The sequence below is a fragment of the Convolutriloba macropyga genome, chromosome 4, assembly GCF_964194025.1.
Source record: "Convolutriloba macropyga chromosome 4, txConMacr16.3, whole genome shotgun sequence".
NCBI classification, from domain to species: domain Eukaryota; kingdom Metazoa; phylum Xenacoelomorpha; order Acoela; family Convolutidae; genus Convolutriloba; species Convolutriloba macropyga.
In genome coordinates this window covers 79241721-79261923 of record NC_134471.1, presented here as the reverse complement: position 1 = coordinate 79261923, position 20203 = coordinate 79241721, and the positions used below count along the sequence as shown (strand labels likewise).

The following is a 20203-nucleotide window of genomic DNA, read 5'->3' as shown; positions in this document are numbered from 1 at the left end:
TAGTTTCTTGCGCAGTATTTCTTGACGATACTTCTATTTATAATTTATAATATCTAAAGGCTACAGTCATTCTCTATTGTTGTTGGTTTAGAGGTTAAAAATTTTAACTGAAAAATTTTTTTGTCGCCTATATTTTGTGTGCAGCAAGAAATGTCTAGCATCAATCAACGCCAAGTTGAGTTAGAGCTGCATTACTTTATAAAGAAGAAACAGTAAATGGTAGTAATATGGTAGTAATATTTTAAATGTAATATTTCAAATGTAATATTTCAAATGGTAGTAATATTTACCCCCAGAACTTAGACGCTTATTCTCTGCTTCAACTTAATCAAGCTGGGACCGAAATTAAAAAACCAAATTGATAAATATCTGTTGTGTCGATCTTTCAACACTCAAGCCCCTCTCTCTTAAAACGAGTAAAAATCATTTGAAGACTACACTCAAGTACAAAAATTATCGAAAGCCCGGACTGAATATCAGTACTGGGCACGTCAAATTGCAAGTCTTACATCAGTACTGATTCAGAGGTATGATCATGTGATTATACACCTATTTACCTTTTTCTCTATATTGTAGAATATAGGATAAGATGGGTTAGAACATTTTGTAAATGCTCATGCACTACCGTTCCTCTTTGTTTGTCTCGTCTATTATTCGTAGAACTTGAATCGATCAAGACTCGCTCACTTTTATGTTCCGCAAAACAGCGTTCATATGTCAATTTTCAGGTATGTTGTAGATTAAAACACGAGATGTCTGTGTTCGAAAATGTTCCTAATGATGTGCTGATTGCTATCTTTTTACATGTGCCTGCTGTGGAACTGGTACGACATTGTTCTCTTGTCTGCAGACAATGGTTCGATGCTCTGTCGGGTCGATATTTTTGGGTTCAGAAGTAAATATTTTCTCACTTTGTTCTAAAGATAACCGCGCTGCTTTATAGTAAGCAGGCTTATATTAAGCAAAAAAATTTTCCACCTATTTACTTTTTTACTTCATGGGTTAAATATGTTATCAATACAATTATCTGGGAATCAGTTAAAATAATAATGACTATTTGTGGTTAGCTTTTTCTGCCCTTGTAACGATCTATAGCCTTTTCCAAAAGTTTCATAACTTTATTAGCTTTCAAGTGCAACATTTCAAGAATAATATTAGTCGCGGGAAAATGTTTTGATATATTTTAGCTCTTTATTTCAAAGTTGGTTCTCAAAGGGAAACAATTACGCGAATAACTCTTTTTTTCGGTAAAACGCAAACGGACCTGCAATTTTTAAAACATTTTCTCGCTGTATAAACAGTTCGGTTCCGTGATTGAAAACAGAGCAAGTGTTGTTGTTAAAAAAACTGATACATGTGCCAACGCATTGGCACACGTTGCAGTTTTTTTTCAACGCAAATGTTTTTCAATGCACAAGGTGTTTAGTGTAACAAAGGAGTTTAGTGTAACTATCTTTTTTATTTTTTGTTTTTCTTAGGTATTATGGCCCGTAAAAGCATTTTTAACCGTAAGTATAAATATTGTGTTGGATAGAAAAAATTTGAGAGCATTTTTTTAATAAAATTTTTTCTCAGCGTTTAAATGTTGCAGAAGCAAAGCGGATATTACTTTGAAAAAATGTTTGGCTAAATTGAATGGGTTTGAGGAGGAGCCAAACTGTTAAATGGTGAATTTTGCTATTAATATGGGGCCATGTTTAATTTTTTCCGTGTATTTATTTCTGGTCTATTCTTATAAAAATTATCATGAAGCAACTGCTATTAATATTGCTTAGGTTTCGAAAATATTTTTGGTGTTCTCATTTTCGGTTTATTAATTGCTCTTGAACGCAGTTCATAGCAATTATTGTAAACGTGTGTGTCTTTTTTATGCAAATTTTTCGCTTGACAATTTTGCGCTTTTCTTCTAGAACATTCTTTGACTTCTCAAGTGACTTTTTCACGCTTTCGTTCTCCATTTTTGAGTGATTTCTAGTGCTCCGAAGTTGCTAATATAAAATCGGTTGCAGCATAGCGAAATTTAGTGACTTGTAGCGCATTGGTTAGTGCGGTTGGCCAGGGATCGAGAAGTCAGTGGTTCGAATCCCGGTGGGGTCTAATTTTTTTCATCAATAAAGAACAATTGGTCTAGACTAAAGACCTTGAATTAAATTGCTCGCCTGTCGTTCAAGAGCAATTCTTCCGACATTTGTCGGTTTATGTTTGTAAATTTATAATGAAACAATTGAGATTAAGTTTGTTCAGGAATGAGAATTGTTTCATGTTTTTGGTTTACTCCCACAAAATTATAATGAAAATACTGCGATTAATTTCGTTCATGTTTGAAAACGTTGCAGTTTACGGTCTTTTCTTATTGAAAAAGATATAGTGAAACAACAGCAAATATTTTTGCTCAGGTTTTTAAAATGTTTTCGTTATTGTTCTATTCTCTACGATAAAATGAAACAACTGTGAATGTTTATTGCTCAGGTTCGAGAACGTTTTAACTATAATGAAAAATTCCGATTAGTGTTCAAAACCAATATTATTCAAAACCAATAATAATGTCTTTAATATTGGCATGAAGACTTTTCCGTGTTTTCAGTTCTGGCGGGCTTTCATCAAAATTATAATGAAACAACTGCACTTAAGATTGCTTAGGTTTGAAAACGTTTTCGTTTTTCAGTTTCTTCGCAAGCTCTGGTTTACCAATGCTCTGGTTTGTCCTTCTCATAGTGCTCTAAACAAAGAGTTCTCATAACGCGCGCATTCCCTAAATTTTAAAAGCAAAGATTAATGCCGTGAGGGGCTGAAACATTGGGAACGCACATTGCATTACGTTGCAAAAGTATAAGTTAATGTTTTTGCAGACAACAGTGACAAAAGTTCTTTCCTCAGATTTCTTTTTTATCTAAGTCAAAGTTCTCATTAAGTTTTCTCAAGAGCCATCTTATCGATGAAAACTTTTTTCCATTTCTCTCTAATCCACAATTTTTGATGAGAGGGCTTTTATTGCGATTAGTTACAATGAAAGCTTTCTTTGATTTATGTCTCATTGACTTGCTGTTAATAGCAATCGTGGGCAGTAAATAACGATTTCTTTGACCTTCTCTGCTAAGCGATTCGTCAAGCTTTCTTAATTTTTTAAATCAATATACCTGTTTAGAATAGAATCGGAGGGATCGAAGATTTCCGAAAAAAATCGGCAATTGCTTCTCGACCATGAAGACGATGACCTGTGTCTCTATATTCTTATGGGTTTGGCTTCTGGAATATTGCCGTTCAACAGGAATCTCATAAAGAACCCTTGTGGGCAGGGTGAGTTATGAACTGTACACAGTTTGCACCTTCTATATGATCTAATTTTCACAGCATTTATTTCTTTCAGATAGGCTTCAGATATTTCTCATATCTCGTTTATATCGTTCAGATATTTTTCTTAATGGGTATTTCATTCAGATATTTTTTTTGCCTGGGAGACCAGACCATCATGCGCTATCAATGAGAACCTAAAATTGATTACCTATTTAAGTTGACCTAGTAATCTTAAAATGTCGTCTAGAATTAATGGCCATTTTTCGGTAACTGCTAGTTGAGCAGTGTTATTATTGTTTCGTTTCCCGTCAATATTAACTTGTTTTTCTCAACTTACTCTGATCTGATGGGCCTCAAGAAATTAATATGATTATTATTTATTTCAGATAGTCGGAAGCATTGGTTGTACAAAGAAAAAACTAGCGTTGGCTCTAAGAAAGGTCAGTTAACTTCCATTTTTGCTACCCTATGGCCGGCTCCCTTTGAAATTTTGTTGCCGTTAATGACTCCCAATTATAAGTTGCGAGTTATTTTACAGCACGTTAATACGCAAGAAAATTGAATGTACGCCTCGGGAGCAGAATAGATTTTGATTTGTGTTCATGCAACTTTGCCGCTAGTGATGACTTGAGGAATAATTTTTTATACTAAATTTGTTTTGCAGTACCTTTGCAGCTATTCTATTATTAATCTTTGACTTGGAGAACAGTCAAACCAGACCGAGACCAAATAGTCACAAAAAGACAAAACAGTCCCGGTCAAGGGCCAGTGGCAAAAACAATTTTTTGTTTCTTCTATTGTTATCCTTCTGAGCAACGTGGTGCTCTAGCTTTCATGGCGAAGCAGAATTTTCGCTTCAATGTCTGTAAGATCTGGTAAATGGCTGTGAACTGTAATAACGGCTGCAATTTGATCGCCTAAATTTTGTACCTTGACTATCATCACAGACGAAGACCGAACAAGTGACCCTACTGCTGCCATAAAATTTGGATTATGGGTGAGCAGGGCGCACGTGTCGGATGTGTAAATCGATTTACACTCAAGGCCTTCGTCTACGTTTAAAAAATTGACGCTAAGAGTCATATTACAACTACTAACTTTGAAGCTAGCGTTACTTTTTTGCGGTTTCTTTGGATTAATTGCTGTTGAACAGCTTCTGGCACTTACTGGAGATGTTTGTGTTCTTATGTAGAACTTTTGCTGAACGAATAAAGCTTTTGATAGATATTTCTGGCTGTATTTTGTAGATGTTTCCCCTAATTTTTTTTATAACTGATGCAGCTGAACATCATTAGCAGCAGTTTGATTAAAATAGTCAAAGCATTAATATACTGAAATGAGCATCACTTCTTCGATGTAAACAAATGACAATGTTTGGAGGATCAAATACAACTTTGATGGGATTATAGTCTTCAATCGAGAAATTTTGAGCTATAACAAAATTGGTGACGAACATCTCTGTCGGAGAATCGAACCGTGGTCCCCTGAGTGACTGCTTGGGATACTCACCAATATACTAAAAGACTTTAAGATTTAAAAGATTCTTGTTTTGCTATTGTGAACATTAGGCACGTGCACTTAGAGTGGGTGTCGAAATTATCTCCACTAAGCCTCTGAGGTGGCAAGGGGAGAGAACATGCATGTAAAAGTCTTTCTGGCGCGCAAAAGACTCCAATTTCTTTATCTGTCCTTGTTGTTCCGACCCCACTTGTGGGGGGGGGAACTATATACTCAAGTGGTTTTTTTTTGTTCAGTCAATTTTGGCCGATCGATATATTCATCGTAGAGAATTGTGAGTGGTATCGTTAAAAAGCTCGTCCAGCGTAGAATTCGAAATTAAAAAGATTTTTTTGAATTTCCTTTTTTTCGAGAAGTTATCGAGGATTGAAGTTTTGTGTGAACATGTGATATTTTGTTCACTTTTAGTGTAATTTATGTGTAATTTAATGTAATTCTTCAAATTAAGATAATTTTTATATAAAATTTTGATTCAAAATTACATTTCACGCCACAAAAAGAATCAATATTGAGTTCCTAATAGACGAAAAGTGATAAAAAAAAGACTAGTTCTGGTCTCATAGGGAAGTTTGCTATCAAAAAAAATTATCGAATTCTATTTGAGAGCTCTTTTTAAAAAAAACATTTTTTTTTGTTTTCTGATGTCACATAGAGACTAGTCACGTTATGATAAACCTGATTCACTGCGTTAATGATAAACCTAATTCACAGTCTAATGAAGCCCAATGAGCAAAAAATTCGTTTTCTAAGAATCGCTCGTATTTTTTTGGCTACGACTCTGAATCTTAAATGAAATTTTGATTTTTTTTTGAGGTTTTACTAAATTTTGGAGTCCTATGGCTTAAACTCGTTGCCTAAAAGTGCACTCGGTTTCATGATGAGCATTAAGAGAACCTATCTAGAGCTTTGAGTGGACAGCTAATGGCTGTTAAGACTTTAAAAATGGTTTCTCGAGAAATTTTTTTTAACATTAACCAATCATAAACTATTTTCGTGAATTGTAGGTCAACTTCAGTAATGACACGACCCCCTTTTTTCTACTGCAACGAAAATTATTTTGGTTAGCGGCATGACTTCAATGATACAAAACTTCGAAATTTAAAAAAAAAGGATTTTGTTTTATTGGTCCCTCTTGAAATCTGATCACATTCTCCTGATAGTAATATCTCCCATTGCCTTAGAGAATTTTTTCAATGGATCTTGGACAAAGTTTTCAGTGGAAAGCTTATGGTTTAAATGGCTTCGACACTTTCTTCGCGCACTTTCGCACTGATTTTTTTCTTTTTGCCTGTATTTGTTGTCGTTTCCATAGTCATAAGACTTATTGTGATGTCTTATCGATTACCTATGCATGAAAAATATCCTTTTTGTCCAATCGAGGGACAATTGAGCGTATTTATTGGCTTCCGTTGAAAGCTATTGGATTCAATGGCTGTTAAGACTTTAAAAGTGATTTTCCGTGAAATTTTGAACATTAAACAATCTTAACCCATAGTTCGCGAACTGTTATTCAGTCTCAGTAATGACCGGACCTTTTTTCTGATTCAACCAAAATTAATCTAGTTAGCGGTTTTATGTTCTAACTATTGGTTTTATGACTCCGATGCACGAGTTTTCATAACTTTTAAAAAAATTTTTTGGACCTCTTTTTCTTAATTCTGGTTCCTTTTAGAATCTTAACACATTATCCTACTATTGATAGATGCATGGGCTTAGAGATGACGATGTTCAATTGATCATACAAAAAGTTTTCAGAGAAAAGTTTTTGGTTTAAAGGGCTTCGACACTCCTCGCGCATTTGTCTACCAATTTTTTGGGTTTTGCCTGTGTTTTTTGTTGTTTTCATAGTCAATGACTTTTTGTAATGTCTTATCGATGAGTTATGAATGCCAAACATCCCAGCTTTTTGTTTTCTCACCGAATCATAACTTAGCGTATTTATTAGCTCCCGTTGAAGGCTGTTGAATTTAATGGCGTTGTTACTACGGGTGTTACTACGGTTTTTCTCAAAAAAATGTTGTTTTAATGTGTTTGTTCATGTTTGTTTATTTATTTCAGTCAAATTGTTAAAACGAAGAATCCCATTGCTGTTAGAAATTAATTGAATTTGGAAAAATTTTAACTGAAAAGTTCATTTTTTAATGGCTTCGACACTTTCTCGCTCAATTTTTTTTTGAATTTGCTGTGTTAGCCTGTTTTTTATTTTTCAGGTAGCCGTAAAAAGCTGACCGGTCTCATAAGCTTGTAAATGAGGATCTATTGAATAATGTTACCCGAAGAAGACTGTTTATAGCTATTAGTCTTCAAGTTTATAATATACATTTTTGGGATTTTAAGGAATTTTCAATTTTTTTCAGTTTTTGTTGTTGTTTTCATTAAATTGTTACGTGTTCTCATCATTGAGAGGTGCCATGTATTTTAAAAAATAACAGTTTTACTGATATTATGACGTAACTAATTTTTTGTTTGTTGGAGCATGTGTTTTCATAAAAAGTTATGTGAGTGGTGTATTTGTTTCTTTTTCTCTTCCTTTAGCACAATCGCGTAATAACAGATCTCAATGATTTTCAAATTTGGCCAAATTGAACTTATTTATTCATTCATTATTTATTTAGAAGAATTAGTATAAATGGAAATTGAAATAAAAATACATAACATTCAGATAATAGCTTATGATTTTAATGGCTTCACTAATTTGTGTTTTCGCTATGTTTGTAATTTTTATGCATCTATAGTCCGTTCCTATGGCTTAGTCTAACCAAAGACAGGTCCATTTGGTTTCATTATGACTCTTTAGTAAATTCATTGAGAATTAATTCGTTGAAAGCTATTGATTTTTGAGACTTAAATTTATTCGGTTTAAATAATGTGGATTGATTTTTGAATTTCAACTAATAATTTTTTTGGTAGAATTGTTACCTAGTCTCATTAAGAAAAAATCCCGTCTGCTGTTTAGTTAGGAAAAATTAAATTCGTTTAGTTAGGATTTTGTCTAATTGTAATGTGACGTTGTTACTAGGTGCTTTTAAAATTAGTTATTGAATTTTTGACGTGAAACTTTTTTTTTTTGCTTTTTTGTAGTTGTTTTTTTTCTCGTAGTCTTTTCAATGCAGATATCGTTGTAATGAGGCATGGCATTATTTAATTCAATTATTAGTTGGGTTGTGTAACGGTTTTTTTGAACTCAAACATCTACTTTTGATTATCGCTTTATCAAAAATGTAAGTCAAAAGTTAATTCAAAAATGTAGATGAGCGCGGGTCGGAACATCATGTGCCAACGCACATAACGGCCTCCTTGTTATATCACTATGTATAGTGTTGCAGCAAACTTTCTTTCTTTCTTCCACTAGTTTTTTTTCAGGTTCAAAAGTTTTGTCTGCTTTCAGCTCGCCTTGCGATTTACGAAGACGAGCCAGAAATACCCAGACAATTGACGGTAAAAGTTAAATCTTTTTTCATAATGTTGTTTGCAAATACTTTGACATCAATAAGCAATTCCTATTTTGGAGAGAAGTCGATAAATTTCTCAATTTGATAGCAGCAACGACTGATAACGCAATAATATAATTTATGGAGTTTTTTGTACAGCTACATTATATTAAAGGAGCAATTGCGAAGACAGTATCCCAATGACCAACACCCTGAGGTGTACTTACACAGTCATCATGGATTCAGCATCGAAAGGAAACCGATTGGCACTGAGCCGGTTCCAGAGGAAGCTGGTTAGTGCCATATCTTTGTGAAGACCAGATATAAATTTTGGGTCACTGGCGAATTTTGTCTTGTAACTTGCTTTGCTCATGAATTTTTTAATTGTTGGCATGAATTAGCCTTTTGTTTACGTAAGCCTATTCGAGCAAATTTTCAAGGGTGGCATTAATAAGCAGAATTAAGGGCGTTTTTATCATATATTTAGCTCTTTCTCCGAAACTGTTCGCAGTAAAATGTGAGGATTTTTTTTTATCTATTGCTCATTTTCATCTGGTTTTAGGCGTTCCAACGCAGCATTGTTTTGTGAATTCTTTTTCACTTGGAGTTAGAACACAATTTATTGACCTCACAAAGTACAAGATGAGAGATGCCATGATGGAACTGCTCAAACCAACCATCCACTATTCACAATGGTAAGACAAATGAGACAGCTCTCAATCTCAAATCTTTTTAAGAGCTGATTTCGGTTGTGACAATTCAATTGACGTCAACCGATGTCAATTTTGGTGTTTTTTATGGATTGCAGTTTTTGCTGTTACCATATCAAATAGGGATAGCCGGATATATTGAAGTGCGTTATTTTTGACGCTGCTTTTTTGCTAAATAATCAAGTTCTAAAATTTTTTGTACCTCTCATGAAGCGCATGAAATTTCTAGTTGTAGAATTTTGTAGAATTTCTATCTGTAGAATTTTGGTGGTCAGAAAGCTGGAGACTGGCTAGAGCTCACAACTCTATCAAAGTTCAAAAAGGTTTATTTAGTGGTTCGTCTACTTGTTGAGAATTTTCTGTTTTGTCTCCAAAATATTGATCTCTCAGCAGAATTGAATAAATTGAATTCAATAACTAAATTATTACTAAAAATTGATAAAATTAACTCAGTACAAGATAATTAACAAAGTTCAACAGTCACAAGTTTTTTGTAATACTAACTAATTGCTCACAGTAAATCCAAATTAATTCAAACAATCTGCCCAGCAGTGCCAAACCTTTACTCATTTTTAATAGCCGCCCTCATCTTCTCAGCCGGCTATTATAGCGCTCCTATTTTTTTTTTACAATTCAAAGAATTTGAATTGTATTGGGGCGCTGTTTTTTTTTTTTTTAAGTTCTGTTCACACATTTTCATGATTTTTGAAGTCAAATTGGAGTAGTGATTTTGGTCATGCCGAAACAGGAAATGGAGCGGAAAAGCGAGTGGTTTTTGCGGCGTGAATTTTTTTCGCTCTAATTTTAAAGTAGAGTGAGAAAATGGTGTTTGAACAAAAATTCGGTTTCTCGGTAGTGGTTTTTGTTCACATGCGGCAATTTCACTCTGATTTTTACTGTTTTTTCGATTTTTTGGATCGGATTTTTTTCTAAATGGTTTTCCCAATCCATTCAAACCTCATTCTAGGCCTAGTTTTTTGTGTGAATTAAATTTTCATTTCTCGTTAGTGGTTTTTTTGTTCACATGCGGCATTTTCACATTGATTTTCTGTTTTTTTCTTATTTTTTTATCAGAATTTTTTAAAAATGGTTTTCTCAATTCACTCTTAGTCCATTCTAGGTCTGGTTTTTCTGTTTAGTCAATGAAAATTCTTTGAATTGTACGTCAGGACGTGTCCTGCTATGTTTTTTTACTTCGTCGAATAAAAAAATGTTTCGCTTTACCTCATTTTGCCGCCTTTTCAACATTTTGCGTGAAATCTTTTTGACTTCTCTAGGCTAGTTTCTCTCTTCTCTCATTCTGCTCAAAGTCCTTTTAAACAGCAGCTGCTCAGCAAAGCAATTCAAAATGAACAGAGTCAGTATAAAAAATTGAAGTCAGAAGTAGAAACGGGATAAACCCATAAAGCCCAATTTTAGATGCCCGCTAATTGAACGTCGTTCCTATAAGTATTAGTTACCTCTCTCTAATGCTGATTGTTATTGATAGTAGCCCCTGAAGCCTCTCTCTAAGAAACAGAAGTATGTTCAACTACGAAATGCCATCAAAATAAATCGGACTTAAAAAAATGTTTTTGTACGAAAATCTTTTTTTATCAATATCTTCTGTTATTTCAATCCCAGTCATGCTTATTGGAATCAACGGCGGCTATTTTCCGGCAATCTGCCGGGTATGTTTTCAAGTTCTGCCTCCCAGTAGCTTCTAGTTTCCAGTGTTTCAGAGTTTACTACTACTTCAACTGCGCATTTTAATTTCCTGCAACTCAGTGCTCCCACAATGAAATAACTATCTAACTTTAATATTTTTTTAGAACCCACTGCTCAGTCTGAGCATTCTCAGATAGCTGCTATCTTTTCATTGCTCTCTGGTGGGGTTTTAATTGCTCTCAAACGGAGTTTGCAGCAATTATATTAGTCCTGTAGTCTTTTTTTGCAAATTTTGGCTTGACCGGTTTTTCCTCTGATCCTTAAATTTCTTTTTTCTGAACAATGGGATAAGCAGGTAATGCCCCCCGGAGTACATTAATTGACTGAGCAGATCTCGGGTGATGCAAAAAATATGCCTGATAGAAACACCTCACAGTGAATTTCCAAGACATAAATTCAAATACAAATATCTGAATTTTATATGAATTTCCACGTAGCAGCTGCCATAATGATCATAACATCAAATGATCTCCAATATGAACACTTTTTTCTGATTGTTTACTTTTACCGTTCTTTTACTTTTTTGAAAAAAATTGCTCGAACTTTTTTCTACAATTTTTTTGTTTTCTTTAAGACGCCTTTTGATAGTGCTTGCTGAACATAATTGAAGCAAAAGCTTCATGAGTTTGATTTCGCGTTGATTTATTAAAGCGGTGTGAGCAATAAAGTAATAACTGCTTTTCGGAAGTTTCAGGTTTGTTTTTTTGCCTATGATCTATAGTACTAGTACTAGTAATTATTGCCCGCAAAATCTCCCAAGTGAATCATGGCTTTTAATCACCCGCTATCGATCTCAAACTTTTCTACTGTAATAAAAACCTAAAAACCATTTGCAATTGTTTTTCTTTGATTCAACTCTTACCCGACATTTCTGTTAAAATTAATAATGCAACCAAAGAGGTTTCGTTTGTGGTTCGAAGACAATCTCATACAGACTTACACCTTGAACGCATCATATATTACTATGATTTCGCTTTTTAAGTATCAGATATTGCATTGAATTGAGCATCAGCTCAAAAATAGTTCTTTTTTGACCAGTATACACTTAAGCAATCTAAATCCACGAATAATATCGCTAACCTCCTTAACACGTGTAGAGTTTTCATGTGTCAAACTTTCACTTCAATAGAAATCTCTATTTATCATTATCTAAATCAGAGAGCAAGTCAATTCAATTCTCATCGCCCTAGTTTTGTTCACTAATGAAAGAAATAAATTTATGTTTCGAGTCAAAGAGGCCTTTGAATTCTTTGGAAGATCTTGTGGACAGCCATTTTCTATGTTGTAAAAAAACTCTGTGAACTGGTGATGTCAAACGCTAATTGGTTTTTGACGAAATTTTTGAATCAAAAAATGACCACAAAATTGGAAAAGGTTTTTGGGTTATTGGGAAAAAACGTCTGATTTGATGTTAATCAGCTTTGCCATATTTAATATATTTTTATCGGTGTTTCTTTCTTAAAATAATCTTGCTTTCAGTTTAAATCTCTTGGCTTTGTTGGATGGATAGGATAATTAATTTCTTGCATTGTTTTCTGTTAAACTAATTTCTGATATTTGCGCTTGCGTGTCTATTTTGTCAAAACTTAATTTCTATGTTTTTAATTTGTCATAGTTGTAAGGCAATTTTTTACAATCAACATAGGGGTTTTAAAATGAGGAATTGAAATAAAAACCTCTTTTTATAAAAGCATCTTGTCTTTGTTTTTTGGAAATGTTCGTTTGACTCAAATTTACTTTGAATCGGTTCCACAAAAGTTTCCATGCAAGTGAAACAATATAGATCAATTCGAAGTACTGTTTTTCATAAATATATCGTTGCTGGTAAGCTCATAATCGCTTTTGAATTGCTCTTGAGGAAAAGCAAATTTTGTAAACTTGTCTTTTTGTGCAAAATTCTTGCTTCGCCGGTTTTTGACTATTCGAGTGACTTTTACGCCTTTGACTTTTTGTGTTTTGCGTGATCCAAAGTTGTCTCATTCACAATTTTAAGCAGCTGAACTCAACTGGCGGAAATTTAATACTAAAAGTCAAATAATAAGTGTGCCGAAACTGGTGCCAATTTTTCACTTTAAATCTTACTAGTGTAATAAAAAGTAACCTCTAATGAGGTTATTTGAAGCCCCTGGTGAATTTTTTTGTCCCATTCAGGCCTCCCTCCTCCCTTACTGAAGCAGCTGAACTCAATCGGCGGCAATTTAATACTAAAAGTCAATTAATAAGTAGGCCGAAACTGGTGCCATTTTTCACTTTAAATCTTAATAGTGGTGTAAATAATAACCTCTAATGAGGTTATTTGAAGTCCCCTAGTGAATTTCTTGTCCCATCCAGGCCTCCGTCCCCCCACGACTGAAGCCGGCAAGCAGGCTGCAATTGATTAGAGCTCCCAATAGTCGTTTAAGAGTGATTTGTCCGACGTAAGTCAGTTATGTTTTTAAAAAAGTGAATGAAAGTAAAATTCATTTTCGGTTTTGTCTCGCGAGTGATTTTCTGTAATGTTTTCTTAAAATGTGTGTTGAAATATCTTAATATTCTAACAGAGTTTTTAGAACTTAAAATATGAAATCAAAAGAAGAAAACTAGTGTCAGAGCCTCTGTGTGAAGACGGCGTTTGTATGCAATGCAGATTTTTGAGAAAAATTGAGAATATATTTGTGAATTCACGAGAAGGCGAAGTTTAAGAAAGTGGTCGTACATTTTTGCGCACCTTTAGGCTATCCGTACAAATTATGAGTTTGCTATCTTCAATTATCTAATTATTGCCTGCATAATCTCCCGAGTGAATCATGATTTTTAATTGCCCGCTATTTATCTCAATATTTTCTACTGTATTAAAAACCCAAAAACCATTTACAATTGTTCTCCTGTGATTTCAACTCTTACCGACATTTCTGTTAAATTTCATAATGCAACGAAAGAGGTTTCGTTTTTGTCGTTCGAAGACAATTTCATGCAGACTTACACCTTGAAAGCATCATTTATTACTGTGATTTCGGTTTTTAAGTATCAGTTATTGCATCAAATTGAGCATCAGCTCAAAAATAGTTTTTTTGAACAGTACACTTAACCAATCTAAATCAACCTATAATATCACTAACCTCTTTTACACGTGTAGAGCTTTCATGAGGCAGACTTTTACTAAAATAGAAATCTCTAATCAGTTTCTGAAACAGTGAGCAATCAATTTAATTCTCACCGCACTAGTTTTGTTCACTATTGAAAGAAGTTAACTTATGTCTCGAGTCAAGGGAGGCCTTTCAATTCTTTGGAAGATCTTATAGACCTGCTTAAGGTCCTGTTGATAGCCTTTTTCGATGTTGTAAAAATAACTGTTGATGTCAAATGCTAATTGTTTTATGACGAAATTATTCATTTTTGATACAAAAATTGACCACAGAAATTGGAAAGTTTCCGCGTTATTGGGAAAAACGTTTGATTTGATGTTAATCCACAATTAATCGATAGTTTTGCCACAATTAATCCTGTTATTTCTAGCCTTATTTTATACTCCTTAAAATATCATTGCTTTCAGTATAAATAAATCTCCTGGCTTCGTTGGATAGCTAGGATAATTAGTTTCTTTTCTGGCATTGCTTTCTGTTAAACTAATTTCTGATATTTGCGCTTGTCTTTTTTTTCTGTTGACGTCATACTTGTGTCTATATAGTCAAAACTTAATTTCTATGTTTTACGTTTGTCATAGTTATGAGGCAATTTTTTAGAATCAACATAGCGGTTTTAAAATGAGGAATTGAAATACAAAATTTTTTAAAATAAATGTCTGGTATTTTTTTGGAAACGTTCGTTTGACCCAATTGTTTTTGAATTGGTTCCAAAAAGTTTCCAAGCAAGTGAATCAATATACATCAAATTTGAAGTACTGTTTTTCATAAATAATTCGTCGCTTTTACTTTAAGTCTTAATAGTGGTATAAATAATTACCTCTAATGAGGTTCTTGGTCCCATTCAGGCCTCCCTCCCCCACGACTGGAGCAGGCTGTAATTGATTAGAGCTCCCACTAGTCGTTTAAGAGCAATTCTTCCGACGTTAGTCAGTTATGTTTTTAAAAAAGTGAATGTAAAGTAATTCATTTTCGATTTTGTCCCGCGAGTGATTTTCTGTAATGTTTTCTTAAAATGTGTGTTGAAATATCTTAATATCTTCACAGAGTTTGTTAGAACTTAAAAAATGAAATCAAAAGAAGAAAACTGTAGTGTCAGATTTCGCCAGAGCTTCTGTGTGAACAGTGCGTTTGTACGCAATGCAGATTTGTTTTTAGAAAAAATGAGAATATTTTATTTGTGACTTCACGAAAAGAAGTTTAAAAAAGAGGTCGTATATTTATGCGCACCTTCAGGACATCCTTAAGAATTATGAGTTTGCTATCTTCAATTATCTCAGTGGACGCGCTAGTTGAAACTTGATGCCAAATTTTTGTTTTGGTGCTATTATATTTTCAATGCGCAATTTTAAAAAACAAAAACTTATAAAATACTATTGAATGTAGTTAGTTAATTTGGCTCTTTAGATGACATCCCGGTTTAATAACAGATTTTTGGCTTAACACCAAGATTAACCGTTGTTTCTTATAAAAGCATGTTTAATGCAAAAGGAATTTTAAAGTAAAATGAAGCAGCCAAAAAAATTGCATAACTAGAAAAACAAAAGATTCCGGATTGGTGATAAGAATTCAGTACAGAACTGTCACGGAAGACGTTAAATCAAACAGCCAATAACTTTTCTGTGAAGGAATGTTAGTTAAGTTTGCCCAGAATTGAATATTCCGCAAAAATCAAATAAAATGGTTAACTCTTGTTTATTTATTTTTATTTATAGTCGCCATCAGTCTCTCAACGGCTATCATTTAGGCGCTCTCCTTCTTTTACAATTCAATTTGAATTGTATTGGGGCGCTGTCTTTTTTAAAGATCACTTCACACATGAAGTCAAATTGGAGTAGTGATTTTGGTCACGCCGAAACAGGAAATGGAGCCAAAAAGCGAGTTGCTTTGCGGCACGAATTTTTTCATTCTAAATTTTAAGGAGAGTGAAAAGACGAAGTGGTTTTTTGTTCACATGCGGCAATTTCACTTTGATTTTTACTGTTTTTCAATTTTTTGGTTAGGATTTTCTAAATGGTTTTCCCAATTCATTCATAGTCCGTTCTAGGTCTAATTTTCCGTTTAGTCAATGAAAAATCTTTGAATTGTACTTCATGACTTGTCCTGCTATGTTTTTTAAACTCGCGTAACTTTTTGGTCACGTTTTTTGTGTTACATAAGTCACGATTTTTACGTTTGACTTCTGACTAACCTCACTCACTATTTCAACTGAGTGGATTTTAAGTTCTTTAACGCATTGAGTTACGTGATGTAATGAATGCGATCAAATTCAACAGAGGAAAATCAAAAGAAACATGATAAAGCGCGGTCATTAAGTCGAAGTGCATTGGGTTATCAAAATTCATTAGAGCAATTGCTTGCTGACTTTAATATTAAGCTTAATACCTTTCAGTTTAGAAGCTGAATTAAGTATAGTTTCGGAATCTAACTGAAACTGCACACTGATTTAGAACAATTTTTAAAACTTAGGAAAAAATTCTGTAAGTTTCTATCTCCTTTTTTTGTTTTAATCCTGATGTGCGTCAAGCGCGTCAACGGCGGCTATTTTCCGGCAATCTGCCGGCTTTGTTTAACTGTTTAAATTTTGTGTGCTTTTTAATATTTGTTAGGATATTTCTTTTCAGGGTAGCGGCTCGATATGACAGTGCTTCCCAGGCTGATTTGTATCTCCTTTTCATATGTGGAAAAGAGAAAATGAGTCTGCCGAGTGTCCACTGGGATACTAACCAGGAGGGTATCCACAGAAGAACATGGTACAAGGTAATATTACAAGAATTTCTAGATTCTTCGAAATTACCACAGTTACAATGAAAGTAGTCAACTCTTCCAAGTCCTTCGGGTAGGTTGAGGAGAGTGCTTAAATTTTATCTGATGGTCGTCTCACCAAATAAGCGAAGAGATCTGAAAGGAAAATTTTACGCCCCCAAGCGCATGTGCTTTTTTTTCATTGTAACATGCTATATAACAACACAAATTGTTAATTGGAGGCACAAAAACACGGGGGGTGGGGGGCTTGTGGAACAGAATAGATTCGAACTTTTTTTTGCTTTTTATCGCTCTCTCATTTTTAAATTACTGCTCTTTTTAAGTCGCTCTCTCAATCACAGTTGTAAGCAGCTGAAGTGGCGGTCCTTTACTATGAATAGTCAAAATGAAACAGAGTGCCAAATTGGTTGCTTTTTTTTTACTTCCAAATCTTTAATCTCTCTAATAACCTCTAAAAACGTAATTTGAAGTCTGAAGCTCTTCGTGCAATTGATGCCTGTTACTACCATGGGCTGAAGGTGTCTACAATGGGTTGAGCCGCCGTCTGGTCAGTCATAGGAAAGAAATTCGTCCGATCGTAGACGGTTATGTTTCTGAAAACAATGTAGATGACTTGTTTTGTATGAATTGCAACTTGGGAAGGTAAAAATTGTCAAAATATTTGAAGTTTTCATTGCAAGATATTTGACATATTAGCAAAATTTAGATCAGATTGCTTTTATCAATAATTAATTTGAAATGGAGCGCATTCTATTGTTTATATGATTTCGTGGTCATAAAATGGAGAAAAACTTGTTTCGCAATATTCAAAGATTCCAAGAGCAGAGCTCTATTTTCAGTTTTCTGAGTGGTTTTTTTTCAACTTTAATTAATAGATTGTTCTCGCCTTCTTATTTTTTTTGAGAGTTAAAAACGGAAAAACTCGAAAAAGGCAAGAAACAGAAGAAAGCAACTTGTCGCGCAATTTGTTTGTACTTTTTTATGTTGTATCAAAATGGATGTGAGCTGTTCACTATTATTGGTTCACATGCTGCTTGTTTCCTTTTTGTCGATATGTTTCTGATCATGTTACGAGTCTTTAAGTGTATGGCTCACCAAATTTATTTTGAAATACAAAAATTTGAAATACAAAAATTATTTATTTTGAAAGACAAAAATTTATGTTGGGAAGGGCTGTTCTTAATCTTTTAACCTCCTCGCCCTAGTACCTCAATCAACTCCACCCCCCCCCCCCCCCAACCACATACAAACACACACGCGCTGCTTCCTTGTCCATTTTCTTTTACCTGGTGAATTGAACCCCACGTCAAAAAATCACCCCTCCCCCGACCGCCAAAGCGATCATCCCTAAACCCCATCAGGTCGCTGGAGATCAATTCGCTCGACTTATGTTGGTTAGGTGTTGTTAAATGGTGTCTTTTTGGTCCTGTTTTATAACCGCCATCAGCCGCTCAAGGCTTTTATTTAGCTCTTTTTTTAAAATATCGCTTTTGTGATGACGTTTTTCGTTTTACATATGTCACAATTTTCACGGTTGATTCCTGACCTAATAAACTCAATGTTTCAACGGCATGGATTTTGAATTCTTACGCTCTTTGAATTACGCAATCTTTTGAATGCGGTCTAGATCAAAAGAGCAATCTCTAAAAAACGGGATAAACCGATAAAGCCCGGTCATTGAGTCATGCATGAGGTTACCAAAGATCATTAGAGCGGTTGCTTGTATTAGTATAGACTTAACAGACTGCGTAATAGACTTTTTCTTAGAAGCTGAATAAATTATGATTTTAGAATGTAACGGAAACTGCACGCAAATTAGAACACTTTTTTGACACTCAGAAAATTCTGTCAATTTCCAACTTTGTTTCAATCCCGATGTGTATCGAGCGGGTCAACGGCGGCTATTTTTTGGAAATGTGGCGTCTGTTTTTTTTTGTTTTTTAATAGCCGCCCTCATCTTCTCAGCCGGCTATTATAGCGCTCCTATTTTTTTTTACTTCGTCGAACTTTTTTTCGCTTTACCATTTTGCCGCTTTTTCGACATTTTGCGTGAAATCTTTTTGACTTCTCTAGGCTAGTTTCTCTCTTCTCTCATTCTGCTAAAAGTAAATTTGAACATCAGTTGCTCAGCAAAGCAATTCAAATTGAACGCAGTCAGTATAAAAAGTTGAAGTCAGAAATAGAAACGGGATAAACCCATAAAGCCCAATTTTAGATGCCCGCTATTTGAACGTCGTTCCTATAAGTTTTAGTTATCATCTCTAATGCTTATTGGTATTGATAGTAGCCCCTGTAGCCTCTCTCTAAGAGAAGTACGTTATGTTCAACTACGAAGAAATGCCATCAAAATAAATCGGACTTAAAAAATGTTTTTGAACAAAAATCTTTTTTTTAATATCTTCTATTCTTTCAATCCCAATCATGCTTATTGGAATCAACGGCGGCTATTTTCCGGCAATCTGCCGGGTATGTTTTCGACTTCTTTTTAAAAGGTTTCTTTTTGATATCTTAACATTTGTGTTCTGCATCGCCCAGCGATTCAGTGAGAAACGGGCGTTTCAGTAGTTTTTAGTTTTCAAATCAGATTCATTTGTGGATAATCCTGCAGTTTTGACATGGGTTTTTGAGCTACGTATATTTTTCGTCTCATTGTAAGTTTCTTTCATCTCATATTTTAATTTGGGCTTTATTAAAGGATTTTCTTGGCTCTCAAAGTTTTTTTACTCGACGTTTTATGTGGCCGTTGTGCATAATGGTAACGCAATTTATTGCACCGGAATTTGCACTAAAGTTATTAGGTCTTGATACGTTGGGAGTTATGGGGGACAGCCAAAAGACAAGATGATGATGTGTGGGAGCAATTTTTATTTTTCAATGTGTGGTTTCTGAACGACAAACAGGAACATTCAATCGAATATATGGAAAAACATCTTAATGATGAAGAAATTGATATTTTACAACAGTTTGACAAAAAGTTTTGTTTTATTTAGATGGAAGGGCGAGCGGAAGTGCCATCGTCTGTTGATGGGATTGTCTATCGAAGCACTGGAAGTGACCTAATGGGCTGGGCAGGCAACTTTGGGTCAAAAACTACGGCATGCTCTCTTGTTTTGCAAATATGACGACAAATGATCTTGTGATCCATATTTGTGCTGACACATTCGACCATGCAAAATCTCAGAGGCTGTTTTGAGATCATGTAAACTTAATCTTTCATAACTCTCCAATTTGATTATCATATCGTTTAATAATATACTTCGAAAGTCTATAAATTTATAGATACACTAAAATTTAATTCTGCTATACTTCATACTCATGTTTTCAAAAAGGTTTTTAATTGCTCTCAAACGGAGTTTGTAGCTATTATACTAGTGCTGTCGGTTTTTATGCGATTTTTCGCTTGACCGATTTTTTGTTTGACCCATTTGACTTTTCGTCCTCAAGAACCGGGCAAACAGGTAAAGCGCGGAGGGCATTAAGTTCTCTTAGAGCCTCACGCCTTACCATTCTCTGAGAATGCGAAACACCCAGACTGTTTTGAGGAGACAATTTCATTGTGTGAAGGGCGGTTCTTTATCTTGAAAGTTTGACCCCCCCCCCGTCTCAAGAGAAGAATAAATAAGCTTAAATAACCAACAATAAGCGTGGTTCCTGT

General features: G+C 34.4%; 1 protein-coding gene across 1 annotated transcript; it reads left to right on the top strand.

The window, feature by feature from the left end:
* The first annotated feature begins 732 nt into the window (after positions 1-732).
* Positions 733-19858, top strand: LOC142338691 (F-box only protein 27-like). The gene is made up of 8 exons (XM_075388559.1): positions 733-895; positions 3146-3297; positions 3681-3734; positions 8201-8250; positions 8419-8536; positions 8806-8938; positions 16407-16542; positions 19539-19858. The coding sequence occupies exons 1-8, from the start codon at positions 753-755 to the stop codon at positions 19668-19670; spliced, it is 918 nt and encodes a 305-aa protein (XP_075244674.1). The 5' UTR covers positions 733-752; the 3' UTR covers positions 19671-19858.
* The last annotated feature ends 345 nt before the right edge of the window (positions 19859-20203 follow it).

Excerpts from the sequence above, each read along its gene's own strand:
- LOC142338691 (XM_075388559.1), top strand. The coding sequence starts at position 753 with ATGTCTGTGTTCGAAAATGTTCCTAATGATGTGCTGATTGCTATCTTT. Across the intron at positions 8,251-8,418 it reads AAATACCCAGACAATTGACG|GAGCAATTGCGAAGACAGTA; the intron begins GTAAAAGTTAAA and ends ATTATATTAAAG. Across the intron at positions 8,537-8,805 it reads GCCGGTTCCAGAGGAAGCTG|GCGTTCCAACGCAGCATTGT; the intron begins GTTAGTGCCATA and ends ATCTGGTTTTAG.